General features: G+C 31.0%; 2 protein-coding genes across 2 annotated transcripts in view; one reads left to right on the forward strand and one right to left on the reverse strand.

The window, feature by feature from the left end:
* The window catches only part of mei-218 (meiotic 218), a 46542-nt gene extending 28980 nt beyond the window's left edge, over window positions 1-17562 (reverse strand). Inside the window, exons 1-5 of the mRNA XM_075354411.1 lie at window positions 17481-17562; window positions 15033-15276; window positions 14157-14395; window positions 13512-13692; window positions 6945-7071 (exon numbers count right to left, since the gene is read on the reverse strand). Of these exons, the coding sequence (XP_075210526.1) occupies window positions 6945-7071; window positions 13512-13692; window positions 14157-14395; window positions 15033-15276; window positions 17481-17562 (873 nt within the window). The remainder of the gene's footprint in view (window positions 1-6944; window positions 7072-13511; window positions 13693-14156; window positions 14396-15032; window positions 15277-17480) is intronic.
* A 2397-nt stretch (window positions 17563-19959) lies between these two features.
* LOC142333555 (RNA-binding protein pno1-like) lies at window positions 19960-21443 on the forward strand. Its single transcript, XM_075380840.1, has one exon. It carries the CDS (start codon window positions 20152-20154, stop codon window positions 20812-20814), a length of 663 nt encoding a protein of 220 aa, XP_075236955.1. The 5' UTR covers window positions 19960-20151; the 3' UTR covers window positions 20815-21443.
* Window positions 21444-23412: the final 1969 nt, after the last annotated feature.

Consider the following 23412-nt stretch of genomic DNA (forward strand, 5'->3'; position numbering starts at 1 on the left):
TAAGTAAATTATATTCTTTGGCGATTCTATTATTTTGAAACCTGGCGGTACGCTTGGTGTAAATTCATGTAAAACGTGACCTTCTGATCAGTTAGTATAGGAGCCTCGTATAAGATTGCATGCGACACGTACGGCGTTCACGTTATTAATGGGTACCGGTTTTGATGACATGTGCCATATATTCTCTGCTAGACACGCTTTTTGAAACCCCAACAGTGGTGCCAAGCTATCCTTCGATGTTACGTCAATCGTCACATTTAACTTCACATTTTAGCGTGTTGTTATTCGGTCGCATAACTAAGGTTATATCGTGTTTGCTTTTTAATTCATCGCTTATTGTCTTGGCGATATCGTCCACCTCATACGACCCAGTCGGTAGTGTCAGCTTGATATTTTTTTTTTTTTTTAATTGGTAATACGGTAAACGAGTTTCCCCTCTTCCACATTCGGTATCGAGTTGTACGTGGTTAGGTTTATCAACGCCAATTCCCACTCACCATCAATTAGATCTAAACCCGGGAAGAATGTAGTGTGTAATAACGACGAATTTCCACTTATGCAGAACATTATGATCTTTAGTGGTTTGCGGATGATCCACGACTGAGGAACTGAAGACATAAATGACCACATATAAACGTGTTTATACGCTGTCTGTTTTCATTCAGTGAGGAACAACTTTGTTTGGATCTGCAATTGGTAGTTCATTATTAGTCAGATAATTTTTCCTCTCATGTCCGTCATTCTTCGGCGGATCCATCTTTGGGTGACGAATCTGATTCTTAGTAAGATCCTCCTTATCGTTATTATTTACATCTGCATTTGGTTGGTCGTTTTGTAATTTATCTTCTTCATTGTTATTTATATCTGCGTTTGGTTGGTCTTTTTGTAATTCATTTTTTTCACCGTTATTATTTTGTTTGTTGCCCGACACCTTAACATTGTCTAAAACTTCCTGCCACCTATCCCCAATCTTATCAAATTGATCGTTTCTTTAAACTTTTGTAAAAGCTACTCGATCAATTCTTTGAAGATTGGGGTTGTCAAAATATTGCATTATGAGTTTGTAAGTTCTAAATAGGTATTCCATAATGTTGTCCTTTGTACTCTGATTTGATTTAGATATCTTTTGATCGCCATATTTTTTAATAACACGCTCCTTAAGATCAACATGTACTTTTGTAACGAGATCCTTTCCTCTTATCGCCAAGTTGTTGTGTAAATAATTGAGGTTAACGGCGTCGGTCTTGTCAACAGGTTCACCGACATCACACAAACGCTTATGTGAAAACGATAGTCTGATGGTAAAACTGTCGGTATATATCCATTGGTCAAATCACTTCGCTTTTCGTAAATCTTATTCACAAAACCAAAAGTAGTAACATCATCATCCTCTATTGGACTTCCCACATTGCACAACCTACGTTTTTTGATATCAAAATTCCCATAACTTCTTTTGTCAAACGTTTCAACAATCCGTGTGAGCGGTGGTCTATTACCACCGTACGCTGCACCAAGAAACCGTCCGAACTTGTCGATACTCATCTTTTGACTGATTAAAATAAAATGTTTCCTCTAGCCTCCTTTATGTATCCACTTTCTTGCAATTCTTTTACAATGGACACGATTTCGTTATTGTGACCGGTATGACCTGCACGCTTAGAGGCTACTAATAGACGAAGTCTATCGCAAAGTTCGTTCGGATAGTCCCAGTACACGTAATCTGGGTCTTAGTGTTTTCTTCGCCCTCATAAGCAGTCCTGAACCGGTTATAGGGCTTTCTTCCTCTTGACTACCTAGTCGGCTCGGGTGGGGAAACAACTCTTTAATAATATTATTGTACTTGAATGATCTAATGGATATTACGCGTCCAGTATTTTGGCTTTTATGCGCCTCAGTAGTTTCTAATATTTTTTTATAATTATCCAAGTCTCAAATAGTATAACCTTTGGGTTCCTTCAAAAATATCAATTGGAATAAGCCTTCAGATCCGTTATACGATTTCTTACCGATTAAAATATTATTTCCTTTAAAAACAACATTGTGGTTTCCAATCGTCCATTGGTCGTTTATATTTTTTACACGGTATACGTTGTCAATTTGCCTATTTTTATCCGTTACGATCAGATCCAAATAATATTTTGCACGTTCACCAGGTGATGATGGGTGTGTAGGTTTAACGAATCGATGTTTTGGTGTTTTACAAAGTGTTCTCATAACTGTTTGTGTAGATATTCCACCCTTATCCTTTTTCTTCCTCCTCCTTTATTTCTTGTTCCGCTTCTTCTTTTATTTCATTTTTCTTTTGATTAAATGTTTCCTTAAGCTCCCGAAATGGATCAACAATCGGTTTAAAGTGCTTTTGTAGCACTTGATCAGTTTCCATTATTCCTTGCGTAATAGCGCGATGTTTTCTTTTAATCGAATCTCGTATTCTATCGATTTCCATTACCAACTTCGCAGACGACGACGACGTTGATGAATCATCCTCATTCATATTTGACATCGTGGTTACGAATGATCGGGAAAGAATCGATCACCATCCTAGTTCGGCCGATCTAAAGAACACTGCATGTTTTTTGGTTCTGCGTAGGAAACGTATAACATCGATTAACGAAACATTCATTCTCACCGGAGGGCGATTGGTATTGCACAATTCGCGGTAATATTGCGTAACACCCTGATCAATAGACGGTATCAACAGTTTTGTGTTTGTGTCTTTAAAGATGACAACTCTTTTTTCAATTCCAAACCACAGCGGGATATCCACAATCGTTGAGTGATCGCGTTGTGGGACCTTTGTCAAGTACCGTGTGGAAAGTCGTCTGATCGGATGACGGTCGCCTTCCAAATGTAAATGCAACAGATAGCTATTCAACAACCAAAATTCGTCCGGTTTCGCGCCTGCATATTCGCAGCAAATCTTCGTTTTGGATTTCAAACAGTTCGCGTCGTTCGTTGTACCTCAATCCGCACACATCGGCGTATAATCGCAATGTAGGCAGCGCTTCGTGTAGAAACTCACCGGAAAAGAGCGCCTGCGCCCTGTTGTTCACGATGTCGAACGGTAATCCTCCTCTTCTTATCGGTAATGTTTCCGGTACTTTGTCGGTAAATTGTACTCCGTAAGCCGTGTCCACAAAACATTTTCTACAGTATGATAACGCTAAGCGGTACAACATTTTGGGCGATCTGATCGGAATAGTTCGTTCCGTGATCACTATACAGCATCTCGCTCCTTCTAGACGACTACCGTATTCCAACATGTGCATGTAAACATTTGTGTAGTCCATAGATGCATGACGGTTTCGAAGTTCCAATAAAGGTTTTTTGTACACGAGCGGAGAGGGTCTAAATCTTGAAATAAAGATCCATCCGTGTCGGACCGTTGTGTTGAACATGTTTTTATCGTAGATCACCAGTTCGATAGGCATCTCGTACTTGTCGCATTCTTCTAAAACGTTTAACCATATACGCTTATTGAAAATCTTACCTTCGCTAGTAATCATCAACAGAACAACCAACGGATAGTCACGATTCATTCTTTTTTCATGTCGCCAGCATCGTCAGTCTTTATTTTCACAGTAGTTCACTTTACGACAAACGTAGTTGCCGCAAAACTTCTGACGGTCGCTAAAATATTTGGAACACAAGTTGTTTTGTGGTTTTTGTCTAAAATGTATCGCGTTAGCGTACAGTATACCGTCCTCGTAGGTGTGTATGCTTGCCATTGTTACCGGTTATCAAATGATCTCTTTTACAAAAACATCGAAGCCTACTCTATATCGTCCGCCGTCGATATCGCTCTCCTTACCCACAACCAAAAATCCATGGCGTTTTCTCCATGCAACACCGCACAGACTTTTAAACCGATTGAATTTCATATCGGTATTTACATGATCTTGATATATGTGACGTAAGTTGAGATCGTCTTGTTTGAATATAAGAAGGAGATTTGCGTTGTCCCGTACAAGGTGCTTTCCGACACTGGAATATGTCTGTGTCAAATAAAAGCTATCGATGTTTTTCGCAAGCTACATCGTCGAAAATCATTATCTAGTTCGGTTCCGCTTCGTCAGGCGCCATCACATGATCGTTTTCAGAGTAGGCAAAATAGCCGATCTCCGGAACACCAGTCATGACTTGTTCTATAAACTTATATTCCGGTTGGTACAGCGATTTCGAAAACACGTAAATATTTCTGAACCTTAAACCGTCCGGAGAGAACAACAAGTTGAATAGAACATTTGTTTTTCCGCAGTTAGATGGTCCACAGATAATACATCTAACTGTATTCGGTAGAAGAGGACCATGACGAGTCCTTTTTCCCTCTCCACTCCCGGCTCCTGTATATTCGTCGAAGTTTTTAAGCGTAATATTACCAACCTGTTGACGTTCCAACTTCATGTTTATGACTGATCAATTCACCGCACCAAATCCGCCTTATGTATCCAACTGTTGTGTTTTCCGTTGAACCCTTGCCACTTCACAAATAGCTTATCGCCTTTTCTTCATAAGATTTTCTCGACTAAATACACATTGTTCGTAACGTTAGTTTTAGTGAGCTCTTCAGCGTAAAATTTACCGCTCACCACCTCACCGTGAATATCAATAAGCGTGTAAGTACACGGTCGCGTATTATCGTGTACCTTATGTACGATAAATATTTCGTTCGACCAATTCGGTAAATGTCCTTTGGCGAATGTCTTTTTAAATTTGCTTATATGCACTCGATCGCAGACATTGAATTTCGGTAAAGTAGGCTTTCGATAGAATACCGTATTCAATCGCTGTAAAACAGCGGCTTGGTTTCGCTTATTTATATCTTTCGGTTTCATTCCGATAGTGCGATGACTGGTGTTGTATTTTGCGATCAATTTTGTTAGTAATTCTAACTACTTGTAAGTTCCTTGTTCGGTAAATTTTCTCCACATCATCGTTTTCAGTATTCGATTAAATCGTTCGACTATCGATGCTTTTTTATCCGAATGTGTGGAATAGTGATTTATATTGTACGAATGCAATAGTCGTTTAACCGACGGATTGTAAAACTCGTTCCCCAAATCGGTTTGAAAATGACGCATCTTGTGTTTATCCAATATGGGTTTGAGAGCCTTAGCGATCTCCATACCGGTTTTGCTTTTAACCGGAATGGCGAATGCTAGTTTAGAAAAACAATTTATCATCGTCAGTATATAACGGTAACCTTTGTTCGATTTAGCATATGTTATCATCTCTACCAAATCACTTTGATATAAATCGTTTATTCCCTTCAATTCAACGCGCTTGTGGGGTAGTTTCGTCGCGCCTGACGATGGAGCTCTTTAGCTATTGACGCCTTGACGTTCATTGTTGCACTGACCGTATTTTGTGGGCTTGAATAGGAATAGGAAGAAAAAAGGATCTTTATTTTACCCGCCTCACGACTTGTACCGATCTATTATCTATTGTACCGATTCAATCGGTACAATAGATAATTTACTACATAAGATAATTGGTCACTTTGGAACAAAAATCTTTTTATTACCGATTCTTTTAATAGTGTAAAAGGTATTAAAACTGAACTATGAAAAAATATTATAAAAATGAACAAGGAAAAAAATATTATTTTCCTTGTTATTGCGTAAATATCTAAGGACAAAAAGATTTTAAAAGTTATTGTACATAATTGCATTTTGAAAAGATAAATCTTTTTTATTAAGAATTTAATTAGTTAACAGGTGGGAATAGAAACAAAATTATATTATTTATACTTAGATCGTTTAACTGGCTTTTAGATAATTGATGGATGTGAATGAATATAAAACGAATATTATTTATGCAGTAAATAATAATAATCTTTTATTAACTAAAACTTTAGATAATTGATGTGAATGGAAATAAAACGAATATTAAAATAGATTTATTTTCCAATTATTTTTATCTGAATGCAACTTCCGTTGACAAGTTGCATAAAGAAAGACACCGATTTTCTAACTTTTTTTAAAGCTATTTTCAGATGTATAAAATTTAATTCATTTAAAAAATTTGTTTTATTATTATGTGCAATAAGTGTATGTATAGCATTCACTGTTAAAACTTCGTTGTGTTAAGATTGTTAAAACTTTGTTACGTTAATATCCAAAACATCAGAGAGATTGCTTCTGCAAGAGCCTCACTTAACGATGCGTGTGTGAGGCTCTTAAGAAATAACGATGATGTAGAGGAGGTCTACTTTGCATGCCAAGATATCATAAATTCGGCGAATCGAATAAAAATGAGATGCAATAGAGTAATACGGGAGATGGAAAGATCCATGTCATCTTCATCACCAACACCACCAAGCCGATCAACATCTCCACAGACACCACCACTACCGTAACCGGCGTCGCCGGCACCACCACCACGGCGACGACTACCATCACCAACACCACCTCCAACACAGCGACGACATCGAAGACCACCTCCACCTGCAATTTTAACATTGCCTACATCGTCGCTACCGTCGACAGTAGAACCACAACCTTCATCATCATTTACAGACAATTCACGATCCGTCGCAGATTCAAGTGAAAAAATTGCCGACCATTTGAACAGATGTCCGGTCTGTTTATCAGAACCGATATCTGTTCAAGTGGAAGGATGCGATCACGGGTACTACGACGGATGCGCAGGAAACCTGATTGTAAATGGTGGAAGGTGTGCCCTCTGTCGGAGATATATCTGCTTACCGCGCAATTGAAAGGTATGTAATATCTTTTTTAAGTATGGGTATTATTTTTCTGGGAATGGGAGTAAAAATTAAATGTTGATTGGGTATCGTTGTGGAGGGGGGAGGGGGAGAGACATTCTCTCAAACAAGGTGGGTCAAAAATGCAAAAATAAATAAATAAAAGAGAACAATAAATTAAAATTTTGCATAATAAGAGGTATTGTATTAATAGAAATTGCTGTAAATAAAAGAGTACCTGTGAAACAAGACTGAGAAGTATTCCTGCTTTAAGGTGTAAGAAACAACTGAAAGGAGCATAAAATGGAGCTAACTGGGATGAAAGAGCTGTTGTCAAAGCCCATGGAGATTGTGGGCCGTTCACACTGAAATTAAATTACTAAACAATATTAAACTAATTTATTTAAATGACTTAAATCATCATACACATTATAAAACTATGCAAATGATAAAACTAATAAGAAAATGAATGAGAGTGAAGTTAAACACAAAAACTTTGTTAAATGGAAAGTTTTAACAATAAAACTAATCACATTATTTTTATTAAAAAATCTGAAGACAAAATTTAACAATAAAATTTGTTAATAAATATCTTATAATTTATTTGCATTATCAATGCTTCTGTCACAGTAGTTTTACATGCATGAATGGTAAATTTCATAAGACATCGATTACTTTGAAATTATTTAAAACCTTCACTCTTATCAATAAAAAAGTAACCATGTTTTTAAATGTCAATTGCTTATACAACTTTATTTTTAAAGAATGAAACCTCTGAAGCAAGGTAAATTATTTATTTTGCTAAATTTTTTGCTTAGGGGGAAAGCAATAATAGTAAGAAGCTATATTAATGCGGTTACTAGTAATTAAATAGATATCTAAAAAGGTGTCTTTAAATACATATATGTTACATTTAACTTACATTAATGTGAGAAGTTGAAACAGTTCTAAATAACATACCTATCATCTATGGTCCAATTGGTTGTTTCATGTTTCAGTTAATTTTGTTCCCACCCCTGAATTTAACTGCGATTCAACTAAAAATTATATTTAAAATATCATATATGATTTTAAGATTCTTTAAAGAGATAGAAAAATTTCAAAACTTCATTTTAATTTTTGTTGCTTTCAATGTTATTTTAATATTAAACTTTACAAAATGCTGATATTGATTTCATATTTTTATCTTCCTAAATATCAGGTGGCCACCACCTGATGTGATTGCACATTAAAAACATTTAAATGATTTCAACTGAATTGAAATAACTTGCTCAATCTCTGTGGTGGAGTGGTAACGTTTTGGACTTTCATTCAGATGTCCTGGGTTAAAATGGCTCAGCCAGGCATCCATATGCTACAAAATTTCCATTCCGCATTTCTGTAGCACAAACTTTGACCTTATTGATGAAGTAATCATTGAAAAACAGTTTGAATTAATACAAACTAAAACAAGATTTACTACAGAAGCATATTTGGAAAATTTATTTAATCCATTCTGAAATCTGTTACGGTGTTATAGATGATTTAATTTTTCCTAAAAAAATTAAATAACATTTTGAATTCCTAATAGAATTCAAAATCCTAGTACAGTTCAGGTTTGTAATTGAATTCTCATGTTTCACCACATTAATAGAAAAAGTATTAAGTAAAATCTTAAGATACAAGTAAAAAATCATTAGCAGACACCATATATAAATCAACATTTATATGCTGTTGACATGAATATGTTACATAACATACCAATGGTATAATTATGAATTATGTAATTTTTTAGATAATGTTTGAAAATCATTCACCTGTTAAATTTATTGCCAGTAATCAAAGAAAATTATTATAAAATAATTAAACTATTTAAAAAAATTGACTACATATAAAATCACAATCAGACTACTGTGAGAAAGCAAAGCAAGTTTTGTTTTATACTGATATTCAGAGTTAATAAATTATACAGAGTATTCGAAGAAAGTGTTGATGAAACATAAGGGATTGTTCAAGACATCAAAATGAGCAAAAACATCATATGCAAACGCTCTATCTTGCTTCATTTTCATATTGACATTTTGTGTTTTTTCAATAGAAATTTATACTAAGAATTGAGGTGTTTTAATGAAATTTGGTGTACATATATCCAACAACTTCTAGAAAATAAATAAGTTGGAAAATTTTACCTATGAAAATTTCAAAATGGCAGCCATTAAACTTTTTTAATTATTAATAGTATCTTAAAAATTAATTTTATCATATTATGTTTTAAGATAAAATTCTAAGCCTTTTATTATGAACAAAATGATATCTCATTTGTTCAAATCAGCTGATAAACAGCCTGAGGTTTAGCATAAATTGTTATTGTGAATTATGTAGTTGGTCAATTTTGTGCCAGTTTTCACTTATAAATTATTATTAATATTTTTAATTTAATTAGTGAAGGAAGTTCTTGGATGTCTAATATCAAAAAGCCACATTGAAAATTAAAATTGACAATGGTATTCCATCTGTCTGCATCTGTTTGCCATATTTATTGGTATGGATTTAATGGTCTAGAGGTAACACTAAAAAATCAAAAGTTGCATTTAAAAAAACATGTTAGAGCTAAACAGACTAATCAACCTCAAGAGACTGTAAGTACAATAAGTAAAATTCAGAATTGTTTCATTTGACATGGTTAGCAAGGCTTTGTCTGCTTGTTATAATTAATAATATATTGTTTAAAACTAACTCGCGGAAAGCAAGAATAATTGTATTTAATAGTATGGTTAGATCTGTTTCGATTTGTGACCAATTTTATTGAATTCTTCTTTGTACCAAGAGCCTACTTACTTCAATGAATCTAATTTCACTCTTTTCGATTTTTGGGTAGCGAGGGAGTGGGGGATGATTCAAAAGTCTCAAATGCGACCAATAGTTATTTGATATATCATTTTAAAGATTTCAATGAGACGAGAAAAATAATACAGTTATTATTGACATAAAAAAAACATTTAAAAAAAGACATTCAGAATTTAGTTAAAACTAAATTCTGAATGTCCAGTCCAAAATGGCGACCAACAACATGTTTACGGTTGTATGCTCCTTTAATTTTTTTGTTATTTGAGGTATCCCGAATCTCTCTTTGGAAATCTTCTCTGATAAGGGAGGCTAACTGAGTAAGCCGCAATTTAAAGTATTTGGCTTTCAGTGGCGGCGGTGGACAGGGGAGTCTCAAAAATTTTAAGTGGAACATATGGTCATGTGATACATTGTTTTAAAGATTTTTGCAAGGTAAGTAAAGTGTATAAAAAAACTAAACTCTGATTAAACCAAAATGGCAATCACAAATATCATGAATTAAAAATCGAAACAATTATTAAAATTTTTCAAATACTTCTTTTAATAGTCTTGAAGAATTTAATTTAATTTAAGTAAATAACAGTTTGCAGTTTAATTATTTTTTCATGTTTAATTAATCCTATCTTTTATTTTAATAAAGTCCTACAATCTCAAGAATTAAAAATACAGCTTAATAAAATTATTTGTTATTGCTTCTCACTTCATATTAAATGTTCAAACTACCATGTTTCTGCATGTTTCGCCATGCAGTAATATAGATGTTGGTTGAAAACACATTGAGACAGAACGTAGGAAAATTTCACCAGAAACTTTTCTCAATGTGAGAGAAGCTTTTGAGCAGCAACTTAATTCACAACGAAATGTTCCATTTAAAATTTTTGAGATGCCCTGTCCACTTCCTCTACTGAAGGCTGAATATTCTAAATTGGGGCTTACTGAGTTTGGAAATCTTCCAAACTCTTCCAAAGAGAGAATTGGGATACCTCAGATAACAAAAAAATGAAAGGGGACCACATAACCGTAAACATATTGTTGACTGCCATTTTAAATTGGATGATCAGAATTTAGTTTTAAGGGTGTCATTCTCCTCACCTCATTGAACTCCTTAAAATGATATATCAAATGATCATTGGTCTCATTTGAACTTCTGAGTTGCCCCCCATCCCTTGCAAAGTTCCCTTTAATTTTTTTCAGAGCTGCGCACACAAAAATAAATTGAGCCAAAAAATTATTCAAAAATCAATTTGTTCAAAATTTGTTATTGTTATTATATACATATGTATCAATTATACAGTATATTCATATATGTATACAGATTTAAACGAAAACTATTAGGTAACTTATTTTATTTTAGATTAAAATTTTTCTTAACTTTTTAAACTTTGTCTTCTGTCTTTTATAGAAATCCATTCTTTGTAAATTTCATTTGTATTTACTTGTTGACCAATGGCTGAACATAATTTTTTTTCCCCCTGAATATAATTTAATTCTCATAAGGTCACCCAAATGTTCATTTTTGAGTCTGTTTCGGTATTTTTTGTTTTTATGTAATCCATATCTATGTTTGCAGTCTGCGCTGGATGCTTGAAAAGTTCCCATAATATTATACAGAATGGGAAGGTTTGATAATTCAGGATTAGTTTGGACAAAGGTTAATGTATCGCTAAAAGTCTTGAACAAGCTAGTTTGGTTTCTCTGAATTGTAAATTTCAATCCTGAATATTACTTCCATATTATATAATGTTTTCATATGCCATAAATTCTGAATATTCTTTTGAAAAGCTGTATTATATTTTGTTTTTCAAAAGCAAAATTGTTCCTGAATTTGTAGTAATTTCATTATCAAATGCTTGTCAGTCTTTTAATTCTTTATCCGGAAATATTTTCTCTAAGTGAACATAAATAAGTGTACATTCAATAAATCAAATTAGTTACAGTTAAATGTGATATTTCTCTTTTGAGAATTGCTGCTACTCATTTTTCTTCCCGAGCATAACACTGGCTCCATCACTGGTAAACATTACAATTTTTTATGTGATGAATTACCTATTACTGAATAGAATGTTTTTATTGTGAATAGTAGTTATAAACTTCCATAAGAAAGTCTCGGCGTAAGCTACTCTGTAGTCTCAACTAAATGTGTCACTGAGTATACCTTACATATTTACAATAGCTGATTATAAATGTGCAGGAAATAAATTCTTCTGTACATTCTATTGCAATACCTGTAAAATCATTGTGTGGCCATGCATTTGGGCAGCTTAGAGGGAACAATGATCCCTGCCACCCAAAAATCAAACAAAATGAAAAATACATTCACTGAAGTAGCTCCTCAGTGGAAGGAAGAATCTGCAAACCACATCCAGTTATCTCTATTATAAAAAAAATGTAGAGGAGGTGTAAGTTACTTTTCAGCCACATTGTGTATTTAGTACAGTTGAATGTTATTCAATCTAAATTTACTATATCAGTATTCTGCTAGCTTTGTACCACACTGGAGGTTCTATTTCACTAGAGTTAGTATCAAGTAACTAAGATGACATTAATTGGTAGGTTAAATTGTTTAAGATATTACCTCAAAGACTGACAAGGTTGTTTTGAAAGACTGTTGTCCAATTGATTAAGAATGGAAATGGAGTAAATTATAATTGGATCTCACAGTTGAGAGGGGTTGTTGAGGAAACTGGTTATGAGCCAGGTGCAATTTGGGATACATGATATAATATGACTATCAAATACAAAAAGATTCCTTCTGGAGAGTTAACATGATCATCTAGTAAATGCTGATGCAAACCTATTGTCTTCTCATTATTATTGCTACAAAAATTATTCATGGACCATGTGCGCTGGACAAATTACAACAATAACAACAATCACTTTTACATATTAAAACATATAAGTCAAATTAGAATTCCATCTTCATAAACCTGCTCTTTATGTAGAAGGCATGTATGAGCTGGATTATTTGTCATTTTGTGGAATGTTTTTCAGGGAATGAGTCAAAGAAATATATTCTGTTTGTTAGGAAATTTTCAATACTACAGAGAAAGTACTACTTATACAAAAGCAATTCTGAAAGTATTACCTTTTTTTTTTGTCAACAGAAAATTTGAATATTATCATGGATGTTTTAAATTATTTCATTAATAATAGTGAAGCTGAGGACTTCTTTTTATTGAATGTATAATTTATTAATTTTTTTCTTTATTTTCTTATAATAATTATTATTAAATAACATTAAATAATTACTGAAAAAGAGAAGGAAAAGAAAGATATCTGCCTTGTTTTTGTATGAATAATTTTAAAGGAAAGTGTGGTTGAAGTTTTGTTGTGATTTGTATGTTGTGTCTTGCTACTACTGATTTGTTTTGTCTTTTACAGGTAGTTTGCCTGCTGATAACATCTTGTATTGTTAAAGTAGAAGTATTTGTATTTTCATTTTATAAATTTTATGTTACTGCAAGTGGAGTTATATCTTTTTTTGGTGCTTTGTACAGAATAACATATTTATTGATTATACATATAATTATTTATTTATTTATTGTTTTTCCATGACTGATCACTTTCAATGTAATCTGTGTATCGCTACTATATTTGATAACTAAATAATTTCTCTATCAAAAGAAAATTATGATTCCAGGTTGAATGAATTCATTTATCAAAATTCCCTTGTGGTCCCAGAACACTGCAGCCATCATCTACCTTTCCTTTGATAGTAACGAATTGAATTTGTACTAAGGTGTATGTGATCACCAGCAGTAATGTACCTCTTCAGATGTTCCTAACTGTTATTGGATTTAACTTAAATAGTACAAATATCAAGAACTAACAAATGTTTGAAAATTTACATTTTTTCATTTTATGCTCTTAATTTTGTTGTAAAATTTTGTGATTTTGTATTGTTTAAATTTTGAAACTATTTCTCAGAAATTTTTTTTTTAATTAGATGATTTATTTTGTTAATGATAAATTACTTTACCTCAGAAAATTGATGAGTTTTTGAATTGATAATGGAATTGGTTTGAAAGAAATTCCTAATTGTAATCTAGCTTGGGCGTCTGGAATTAATTTGTAGGCACTACATGCAATGAGGCAACCATCATCATAATAAACAGTTACATTGTAACAAGCCCCCAACAATAAATTCTGGCACAAATCATCTGTAAGAAATACATAGCTTATTTTAATTAAATTCAATAATAAATAAACAATTAGAAAATTAAAATTTGTTAATGAGTTTGAAAGAAAAGAAGGTTCTCAATTAAACCTAAATCTTTTAAATCAAGAACTAAAAACCAGTAAAGATAAAGTTCTTCGCTAAGAAAAATTATTCATTAATTTAGATTTTATAGATAGACACACTCAGTAGATCCCACATTACAGTAGTTATAATAAATCCTATTTTGATGGATCAATTTTGATATGCACTTTGTTAGTCAATCACTGCAACATTTAGTCATATAATAAATAATCATAGATTCATTGTACTACAAAGTGATAACTCAAAACTGATTAGATCAGAGAACCATGGTTGGTATTATTAACTTTTCAGTAGTAGAAGGAAAGCAGTTTAAAGTGGAATGCTTCATGAAACAACATATACAACTAAAAATATTGTACTAACCTTGAAAGAAGACTGTAAAACCTTGAGAACGATTGAATGTAGATAACTGTAAAGCATTTGGGTCAATTAAAACACCAATTACTTGTTCACTCCATTCTTGGGCACCAAGAACTTCTTTCTTATTACTATTACAAAATGAACATTTAACATTGTTTTGTGTGTTATATTTGCCATGTACTCGCCTCTTTAGAATGTTGTTTTCACATTCTTTTATTGGACATTCATACACAGTGCTCCGTCTGAGAAAACATAAAAAAGTTCATTGTTATCTAGAAATACAAGGAGTGGTAACAATGGGTAAATCTCATGTCAACATATCTTAATACATGTACTTGAAGTGTACATATAGCTCTCATATTTACTAAAAAGTGTTATCAACATTATTACATTTCATCTATCTTAGTTTACAACAATGATTTAATAAAATTAATCTTAAAAGTATTGCAAAGCTAAATTTTTAGGATAACTCCTTAAAAAATTAAGTAATAATAAAAAACATCAGATGTAAATACTTTCAGTGATAAAAGAAAATCTTTCAATAGTATTAATAATAAAGCAATAATCATACTTATAAATAATTAAACATATATCAAACAAAAAAACGGGTGACAAGTAGAATTTTTAATGACAACAACCACCTACATAAATTCAGGAATAGATGAAGGTAGAGTGATATATGACCCATCTGCTGATTGACCATTTAAGGTTTTGTTAAGATAGTGTTTAGTTCATATATATCTAGGCACACAATGTATTGGACATTAAAGATACTTTGCTCCATACAGGCTTAATAAATTGTATTAAGATAACTTACTGATAAAAAATTAAATGAAAATAAAATAAATTAATTTTCAGAGTGAGAAAAAAGTAACTCACAGGTATTTGATGGGAACAGTTGTGGCAATTAATACACCATGAATAATGAACAACCCAGATTTCATTGAATTTACAGATGAAGTGACTATTGATGGGATACATGGCAGATTAGTCCTTAGCGAAATAGCAAAATCAGATAAATGTAGCTTGACATTACTAAATATAGTTATAGTGCAATGTAATACATCTTTTACCAAGTTTTTAAAGACATGTGGCTCTTTCAGGAGAAGAGTAGCAATCTGATCTGTAAAAAGTAGATAAACATTAATAATAATACTACAATTTTCTACATTATAATATAGGTACTACAGTATACTGCTACTTAATGCATCAACAATATATTATAAGCCATGTAGAATTAAATATAAAAAAATTACATAACATAATACTTCTGATTAATATTAATATTCCTATGCTTGGGATTAGAAATAATGATCCTACACTTCATTTCCTTACATCGTTTTTTTCATCACTGTACCAGTAAATATGAATGAATTAGCTTTGTAATTCATTATTGCACAAGTGAACATTCAAGGTACTTAACACCTCTTTTGAAATTGCTTTCAGTTTTTCAGCTTTTCAGTATTTTGAATATTTATTTCAACAACTGCAAGCTATTCCTGGATGATCACTAAAATATGGTTTGATTTGTCGATTAGTAGTAACATTTACAAATTTCAGAAACTTGATATACAGAAAATTCAGTTATATTTGGCCAGAAATTACTTTATTTCTTTATTGTTTTAAAAGTTTCTGTTCATTCATATCCAAAAAAACAAAAAAAAACATGTGTATTTAATGCTAATTTTTTTAATATAAAAACATAATATTTATTAGAAAAGAAACAAATATGCATTACTAGAGAGAAAATTTTACTGTAATATCCTCCCCTATCAACACCACAAAAGTTGTTAGTAAATAATCATGATCTATCATTTTTTAAGAAAAACATTTATTTATACAGTAAATTTAAAAAAATGAAGCTAAGTTTGCTAAAATGCAGTTTAACTTGGATAAAGCCTAATTGTAAATGGAGCACTCACCAGCCAGAATGGTATTGCAGTTAATAATGCCAGGTTAAATTGTATAATCAAGAACAACAACTTGGATAACATTTTTTTTCAGTGTTTTCTACAAGGATAGATAGATATATATATAAAAGCTGTTTTGATATTTAGTAGATGGGAATTAAATTTCTTTATTCAATCCTCATCTGTATCATGACTTTAAAGTTGCAACTGTGGAGCTGTAAGTGCACTGCATGTGCAAGGTGCACTGTAAATTTAGTTGGCCAACACTGTCATATTGTGCATCTATTAGGGCCAACCAGCAGGCCAAATTTTGTACTTACAATAGGAATTTAGTACGTGTGCAAAAATTAATTTCTGTTGGTTCATCCAGACAGAATTAGTGTTCTATCATACGATATCTGGCAATGCACTATGCCTTTAATCAAACTGTGCTTTAATTGATTTGAATGCTCTCACATAAGTGTATTTAATAGGTAAATGAGACTATGTAACAGATAATGATGAAAGTGATAGCAGATAGTGGGAAAATTGGGGCACGGTTCTTTGCAGGTTGTATTGCCTCATTCAAAACATTATTCAGAAATTAACTAAAGAGTGGAAGGTTATGGATCATACTTTGAAAGAGATGCTAATAAGGCATGGATAATTCAATCTCTGATAATGGAACATTGAATGTAGATAGGTCAAATTTTGGTATTTTATATAGGTTACATGGGGATTGTGAAGAAAAGGTTATAATAAATTATAAAGTGAGGATGAATCTAGGTAGAAGCCTACCATGCTATTTTGGTTTGACCACAGACAGAGGATTTGTAGAGAAGATAGTCTTTTAATATGGCTTTAGATGTTCAACAGTGTCAAAACATTCAAGATTTGGTGTGATTTCAATAAATTTATTGTTCAAGTGGTGGGTACTATTTGCAGGCACATAGCTGAAACTATTATTTGTTGCAGAATTTAGATAAGCACATGGTTAGGTTAGTATTTAATTATAAATTAGGTGCTGGAGGTAATTGATACATTGTTATTTTGATTGTATACTTCATGAACTACAATTAATTAAATACCATTAATTTGACTTTATCAGATTAATTTTAATTTTTCCTTTCTGGCAATGAGTTTCAAATGTGTACCACCTGGTTAGGCGTTGATAAGTTTCTTTATAACTAGTCTTTGTGGTTTAATGTTGGAAGGAAATAAATATTTCACAAAAGAAAGATAATTGCTATGATAGCGATGGTTGATTACGGCCCCAGTATAGAGAATAGGAGAAATATAAATAAAGAGAATAGGACAGAAAAAGCACAAAAGTATTGTCTTGAATGTCAGCTTTCACCTTCTGTGAAATTTACAAAGATGCATTAATAAAATAAATAAACAAATGCTCTAAAAAATGAAAAATATATCTTACACCTACCTGATATATCTAGCAGCTCTGGAAAGTTGATATATACACAATAATGAAATGGAAATGCATATTTATTACTACTTTCATTCATAATAGTATTCCTGTAATTCTCAAATGCTTTTGTACAATCTAATAATAGTCCAGACTTGCTCAAGTATTGTATTATAAAATCATATTTGGATTCTTTTTTCACAATATCACAAATTTGTTTTTCTACTCCAAAATTCATTATCTGTGACAATTTAAAACCCACTTTTCAACATAATTTTTAAAGAAATTCACAAATGAAATCAATTCTATTTATCAGGTATGTTTTGGGATAATTAACATATTACATTATTAAGATATTAGTGATTATTTGTCCTAACGTACATGTATAAAATCTTCATACATTTAATTTATTATATCTACTTATTATTTTTTTTTTTAATAATCTCTGGTAATGGAGTAATATATTATACCATCATATATTATACAATTACCATAAAATTTTTATTACTTTAACCAATTTTTTTTTATCATTAGCAAAATTACATGTTTTCTAATACAAAAATATACATCCATGTTAGGTAGGTGCAAGTGTGCAGACATATTTACTTTACCAAGTGTCACCACACTTATAATGCAAAAATACTAAAACGTTTATAAGCACTATTGTATAAATTATTGTACTTATATTACATGATAAATAAATCTACTATTTATGTTAAATATTCTTTCCAACCCTTTCAATTCCATCAAGTGATCAGCAAGAATGTTCCTGTCACTTGTCATAGAACTTTTAAGTTTCCGTTCTGGTTTTCTGCCAAACTTATAGCACTGATTATGAAGAATAAAGTAGCACATCAACAATTTAAATTAACCTGAAGATTTTTTAACCCACGAATTATCGGCCTGAAGATTTTACTCATACTAAGTTAATGCCACAATATAGGGAATAAGTCCTATAATAAAGACAAGAAAAACTTCAATATTTATTAATGGTATTATATTGCAGAAAGCAGGAGTTTTCATCAATCAATACACTGGAACTAATTCAATATAGAAACCTATATGCTATTGTCTCTAAAAATGAGAATGAAGTAAAGCATATCTTATCTTTTAAAAAACTGCTAATTTTATATGAAAAATTGAACCAAATTAATTTCAAATATTAAGGACACTGTCATTGAGTTTTACTGCTAGATCTAATGAAATTGTTATGACAGACTAACAAAATAAACTAATTTAGGGATGGTGATGTTTAATGCTTTCTATGAATTCTTAAATAAATTAGATGTAGTCAATATGGTTTTTTTAAATAAAAATTTTGTGAAATTAAAAAGATTAAAATTAATTTATCATACAATTCAAAGTTGGTTGGATGATTGCAGCTGAATATATTTGATTTTGATTATCTTTTGATTTTTTAAACCTAAAATATGATATTTAGACTTAAGCTATTCCTAATGTTCATAAAATTGTGAGCCTTCATAATATTAGTTTTGACAAAAATAAAATTGCATGCTAGTCAAGCTGAGTAATATTAATAGGCAAAGATTACTGAATAATGAATTAGAGCTTGAATGTTTTGAAACACTAGCAATTATTTGGAGCAAATTCTTTAACTGATAAAGAGGTGTAAGAAAGGGTAAAATAAAGTAAAAAATTCAAGGTTTGCTAGTAGTTGCAAGTTTTGCCCATGCAAGTTGCTTATATTTATTAAAACTAATTAAAAGTTACTCTACTTAACTTTTTTTAAGTTACATAATCTTGTTTAAAGTAAATTTTACTTAATTTTCCATTAAAATTATTTAATAATTTTAATCACATAATTTTAGAGAATAATAATAGGTATTGCTAATTAATTTCTTGAGTTTTATAACTGGACAATTAACTAGATTTGCAGTTATTGTTTCCAAATGTAAATTTAAGTATATGTATGTAATTAAGTATATAGCGTTAGTTTTAACAGAAATGGTCTATGTATGCATTCCTGATGTGTGTGATACCATGTGAAGTGTGTACATAAAGTATTATTATGTACTGACCAGATAAAAAGTTTTATTTATTTATTAAAATTTGTAAACATATAAGAAATATGGTTATGATTAATACATATGGAAACTTCCTTAACGTAACTTTTAAGTACGTACAACGTCTTTTAGTGACATTTTCATAAATTGCAAAAAAATAAGAAAAAGTGTTAAAGATATCACTACCACTTACGTACTATATAACAAAAATTCGAGAACTAAAGCAATTTCGAACTGTCTGAATTCATATATCAGAATTGCCAACCAATTGTTTTTTTCTTCGTTTCTATTTTACATAATATAACCAAAATATATATATATATATATATATATATATATATATGGTAAAATAATGCAGAGAATTCTTTTCGAAACACGTTTTTCTCCTAGAAATGTACAACAAATTAAAAATGAGAATTAACAATTATTTTGAAGATGAGTTGTCGACAATCATAGTGGCAACTACAGCTGACGTTCATTTAATTGAGGTTATGATCGCTTGTGCGTTTGTGTACGGGAGTTGTTTCTTTTTATGTATTTTATTCTCAGTACTATTGCTATCAGCCATATTAAAAACTTAAAGTGATTCCAGCTAGGTTAAGTTAAATTAGAATAATTTTAACTGTAAGTTTAATAACTGTAACACAATTAAAACAAAGTTAAATATGAAGAGGCAGGCGTCGTCACGTGGTGATAGTTCTATGGAAGTTGATGAAGTGAATGGTATTCAGGGAAAAGTGTCCCAAGTTTCTGCACCAAAAAAAGTGAAAGGTTTAGTTTCTGGAACTGAGATGCGTAAAGTGCCAGTGCCGGCTCATAGATACACACCTCTTAAAGAAAACTGGATGAAAATATTTTCTCCTGTTGTTGAGCACTTGAAATTACAAATTCGTTTTAATCTTAAAACAAGGAATGTGGAAATAAGAAGCTGTCCCGATACTGTAGATATTAGCAACTTGCAGAAAGCGGCGGACTTTGTTAAAGCATTTGTGTATGGATTCGAAGTTGAAGATGCTTTAGCTCTGCTTCGTTTGGACAATTTATTTGTGGAATCTTTTGAAATAAAAGATGTGAAAACATTAAGGGGAGATCATTTATCTCGTGCTGTTGGTCGTCTTGCTGGTAAAGGTGGTCGAACAAAATTTACGATAGAAAACATCACGAAAACTCGTATCGTTCTTGCTGATTCCAAAATACATATTTTAGGTTCATATCAAAACATTCAGATTGCAATGAAAGCTATCTGCAATTTAATAATGGGTAGCCCTCCATCAAAAGTTTATGGTCAGTTAAGAAATGTTGCTAGTAGAATGTCTGAACGATTATGAGTGTAAATATTTTCAGATATTGTAAAAAAAAGTATTAAAATATATTTTATTTAATGCATTGTGAAAAAAGAAGATTTTTTTTAATGACTAACTGGAATTGATATTGAGTAAAACTGCTTCATTAATGATTTTCTTTTTCTAATAGTTTACAATATGTTAGGTTTATTCTTGTAATCTATTAGTTCAGAACAAAAAGTAAAAATTTTGTTTATTGTTTCAATTTTTTAAGGTTGTTATTTCTGTGCAATTACAGGATCAATATTAGTTGAAAGCTGAATAATCATACAAACATGAGAAAAATTCTGCAACTAAAAGAAAACAATTGAAGCATTAGCATTGTATGTCACAGCTTATTGATCCAGGTGTTATAATATTGTAGTAAAAATACATTTTTGTATTATCATTGCAATACTATATGTATATTGTATTGCTAGTAAATTCAAGATGCATTAAATTAATTACTGATAGTCTTAGTTTTTTTGTTCAAGAACAGCCATCTTATATTAAATCTTTTTTTTTAGATTTTTATGCGATTTAAATGCCAAGTCAAACAAAATTTTTTACTTGCTGTAATGTGTTTGTTAAAAATTAACAATCATTGTATTTGATTAAATTAGATTTTTCACAGATGCATTATCATTTTTTTTTAATACCTGGCCATTTATGTAAAATTAAAAATGACAAACCAATCCAAATTTTACTGTTTTTAATAACTTATTCATAAGTGTTTTCACTCTTGTTTGTGACTGTCTACAGTGACTGGTGTTGCTTTTTTACATTGGCACCAGCCAATGTTACTGCTTGTGTAAACGTGTCTGAAGAATATGATCAAAAATTATTTTGAATTAATTTATTCATTTAATATGTTGTTTTTGTGTTTATTATTGTAATGTTGAATCTTATTATGTTAAGATTGATCCTTTTTTTGGGTAAGTGAAAAATATTTAGGTTGATTAAGTCTGTGAAGTTTCATAAATGTAGACCACATTGCTGTACCCACCGGGTTGGTCTAGTGGTTAATGCGTCTTCCCAGATCAGCTGATTTGGAAGTCGAGAGTTACAGTGTTCAAGTCCTAGTAAAGCCAGTTATTTTTACACGGATTTGAATACTAGATCGTGGATGCCTGTGTTCTTTGGTGGTTGAGTTTCAATTAACCACACATCCCAGAAACGGTCTAACTGAGACTGTACAAGACTACACTTCATTTACACTCATACATATCATCCTTTCATCCTCTGAAGTATTACCTGAAAGATAATTACTGGAAGCTAAACAGGGAAAAGGAAGAAGAAATCCACATTGCTGTGGAGAGCTAGTATTCAGCAGTAAATACAAGAACCAACATTTGCTAACTGTCAGCCATGGATTCCAGCAATGTGGATGACATCTTTATATTGCACACGCAAAATAAAGTAGTGGTCTATAGGTCCTTTGTGTTCAGAGAATATTGTCAAAAAGCATGTTAGAATAAATTTTGTCTATTCATTTAGTACTTGTTATTGCGTTTATGTTTAATAATATTAAAGTATATTAAAATATGGATCTTAACACATTTACGCAAAATATGAACATATAATTCACATCAAACGAATGTTTTGCTCACTCTCTATATACATATCTCCTCTAATTAAAAGAAAATTTATTAGTAGCAACATGAGTGATGTCCAGGAAAGAACAGCAGGAATAGTTAACTAAAGGTGTTTGCAAAGATGACTAAATTTTTTGAAGTAACTTATAATAAAACCTTGTTAAAAAAGTTAATTTAAAACTTGATATAAAAATAAAGTTAACAAAAAATTAAATAGCAAAATGGACCGTTGTTTTAATGTTTGATCAATTCAGATTGGTAAGAATTACAGAAAGCAGTTTTTAAATTACAAATGAATTTTAGAAATCTGAAGCTTTGTATTAATAGTTAATTATAGCATAAAATCAATATTTTTTTAAATATCTAGATTATTTAAAGTATAAAACTTTATTTTATAATTAGTTTACACCACATTAGTAAAATGGGATGCAATTTGTATTCTTAATAGTAGCCATTAGCTAGATTTTATTTGCTTTGATGTTCAAAGCAAGTTAATGTAATACAATGATCTATCTTGGAATTACGTCTTGAAAGTGTAGATGTAAATTATGCAAAATTCCTATGTGTTGGGTCAGTTTTTTAGGAAATAAAGCTATGTAAAAAATCCCTTATATTGTATTGATTGGTTGTATATTTTAATGGAAAGATGGTGTTTAAAAGATAACTTATTAAATAATTTGTCTGTAATTATTAATTTATTCTTGAGTTATTGTAGAATACAATCCTTAGATTAACATTAATTTTTACCATTAGTATTCCAGTATTTCATGTAGTAGTTTGTTCTATTTCCAGTAAACAACATTATACTTTGATAAATACACTCCATTTAATAATATGAGATTTTAAAAAATAAAACCAAATTTATTACAGAATTTTTATCTCTAGTATTTACTAAAATATACTGACTATTTGTTCTTAAAACAGCGAGTACAAAAATCCTTACATTAGCAAAAAATTATCATTTTTGCAGTCACAAATTCACCAACAGGAATAAATATATATTCTACAC

The sequence above is a fragment of the Lycorma delicatula genome, chromosome 1 (genome assembly GCF_047948215.1).
Source record: "Lycorma delicatula isolate Av1 chromosome 1, ASM4794821v1, whole genome shotgun sequence".
Taxonomy (NCBI): Eukaryota; Metazoa; Arthropoda; class Insecta; order Hemiptera; family Fulgoridae; genus Lycorma; species Lycorma delicatula.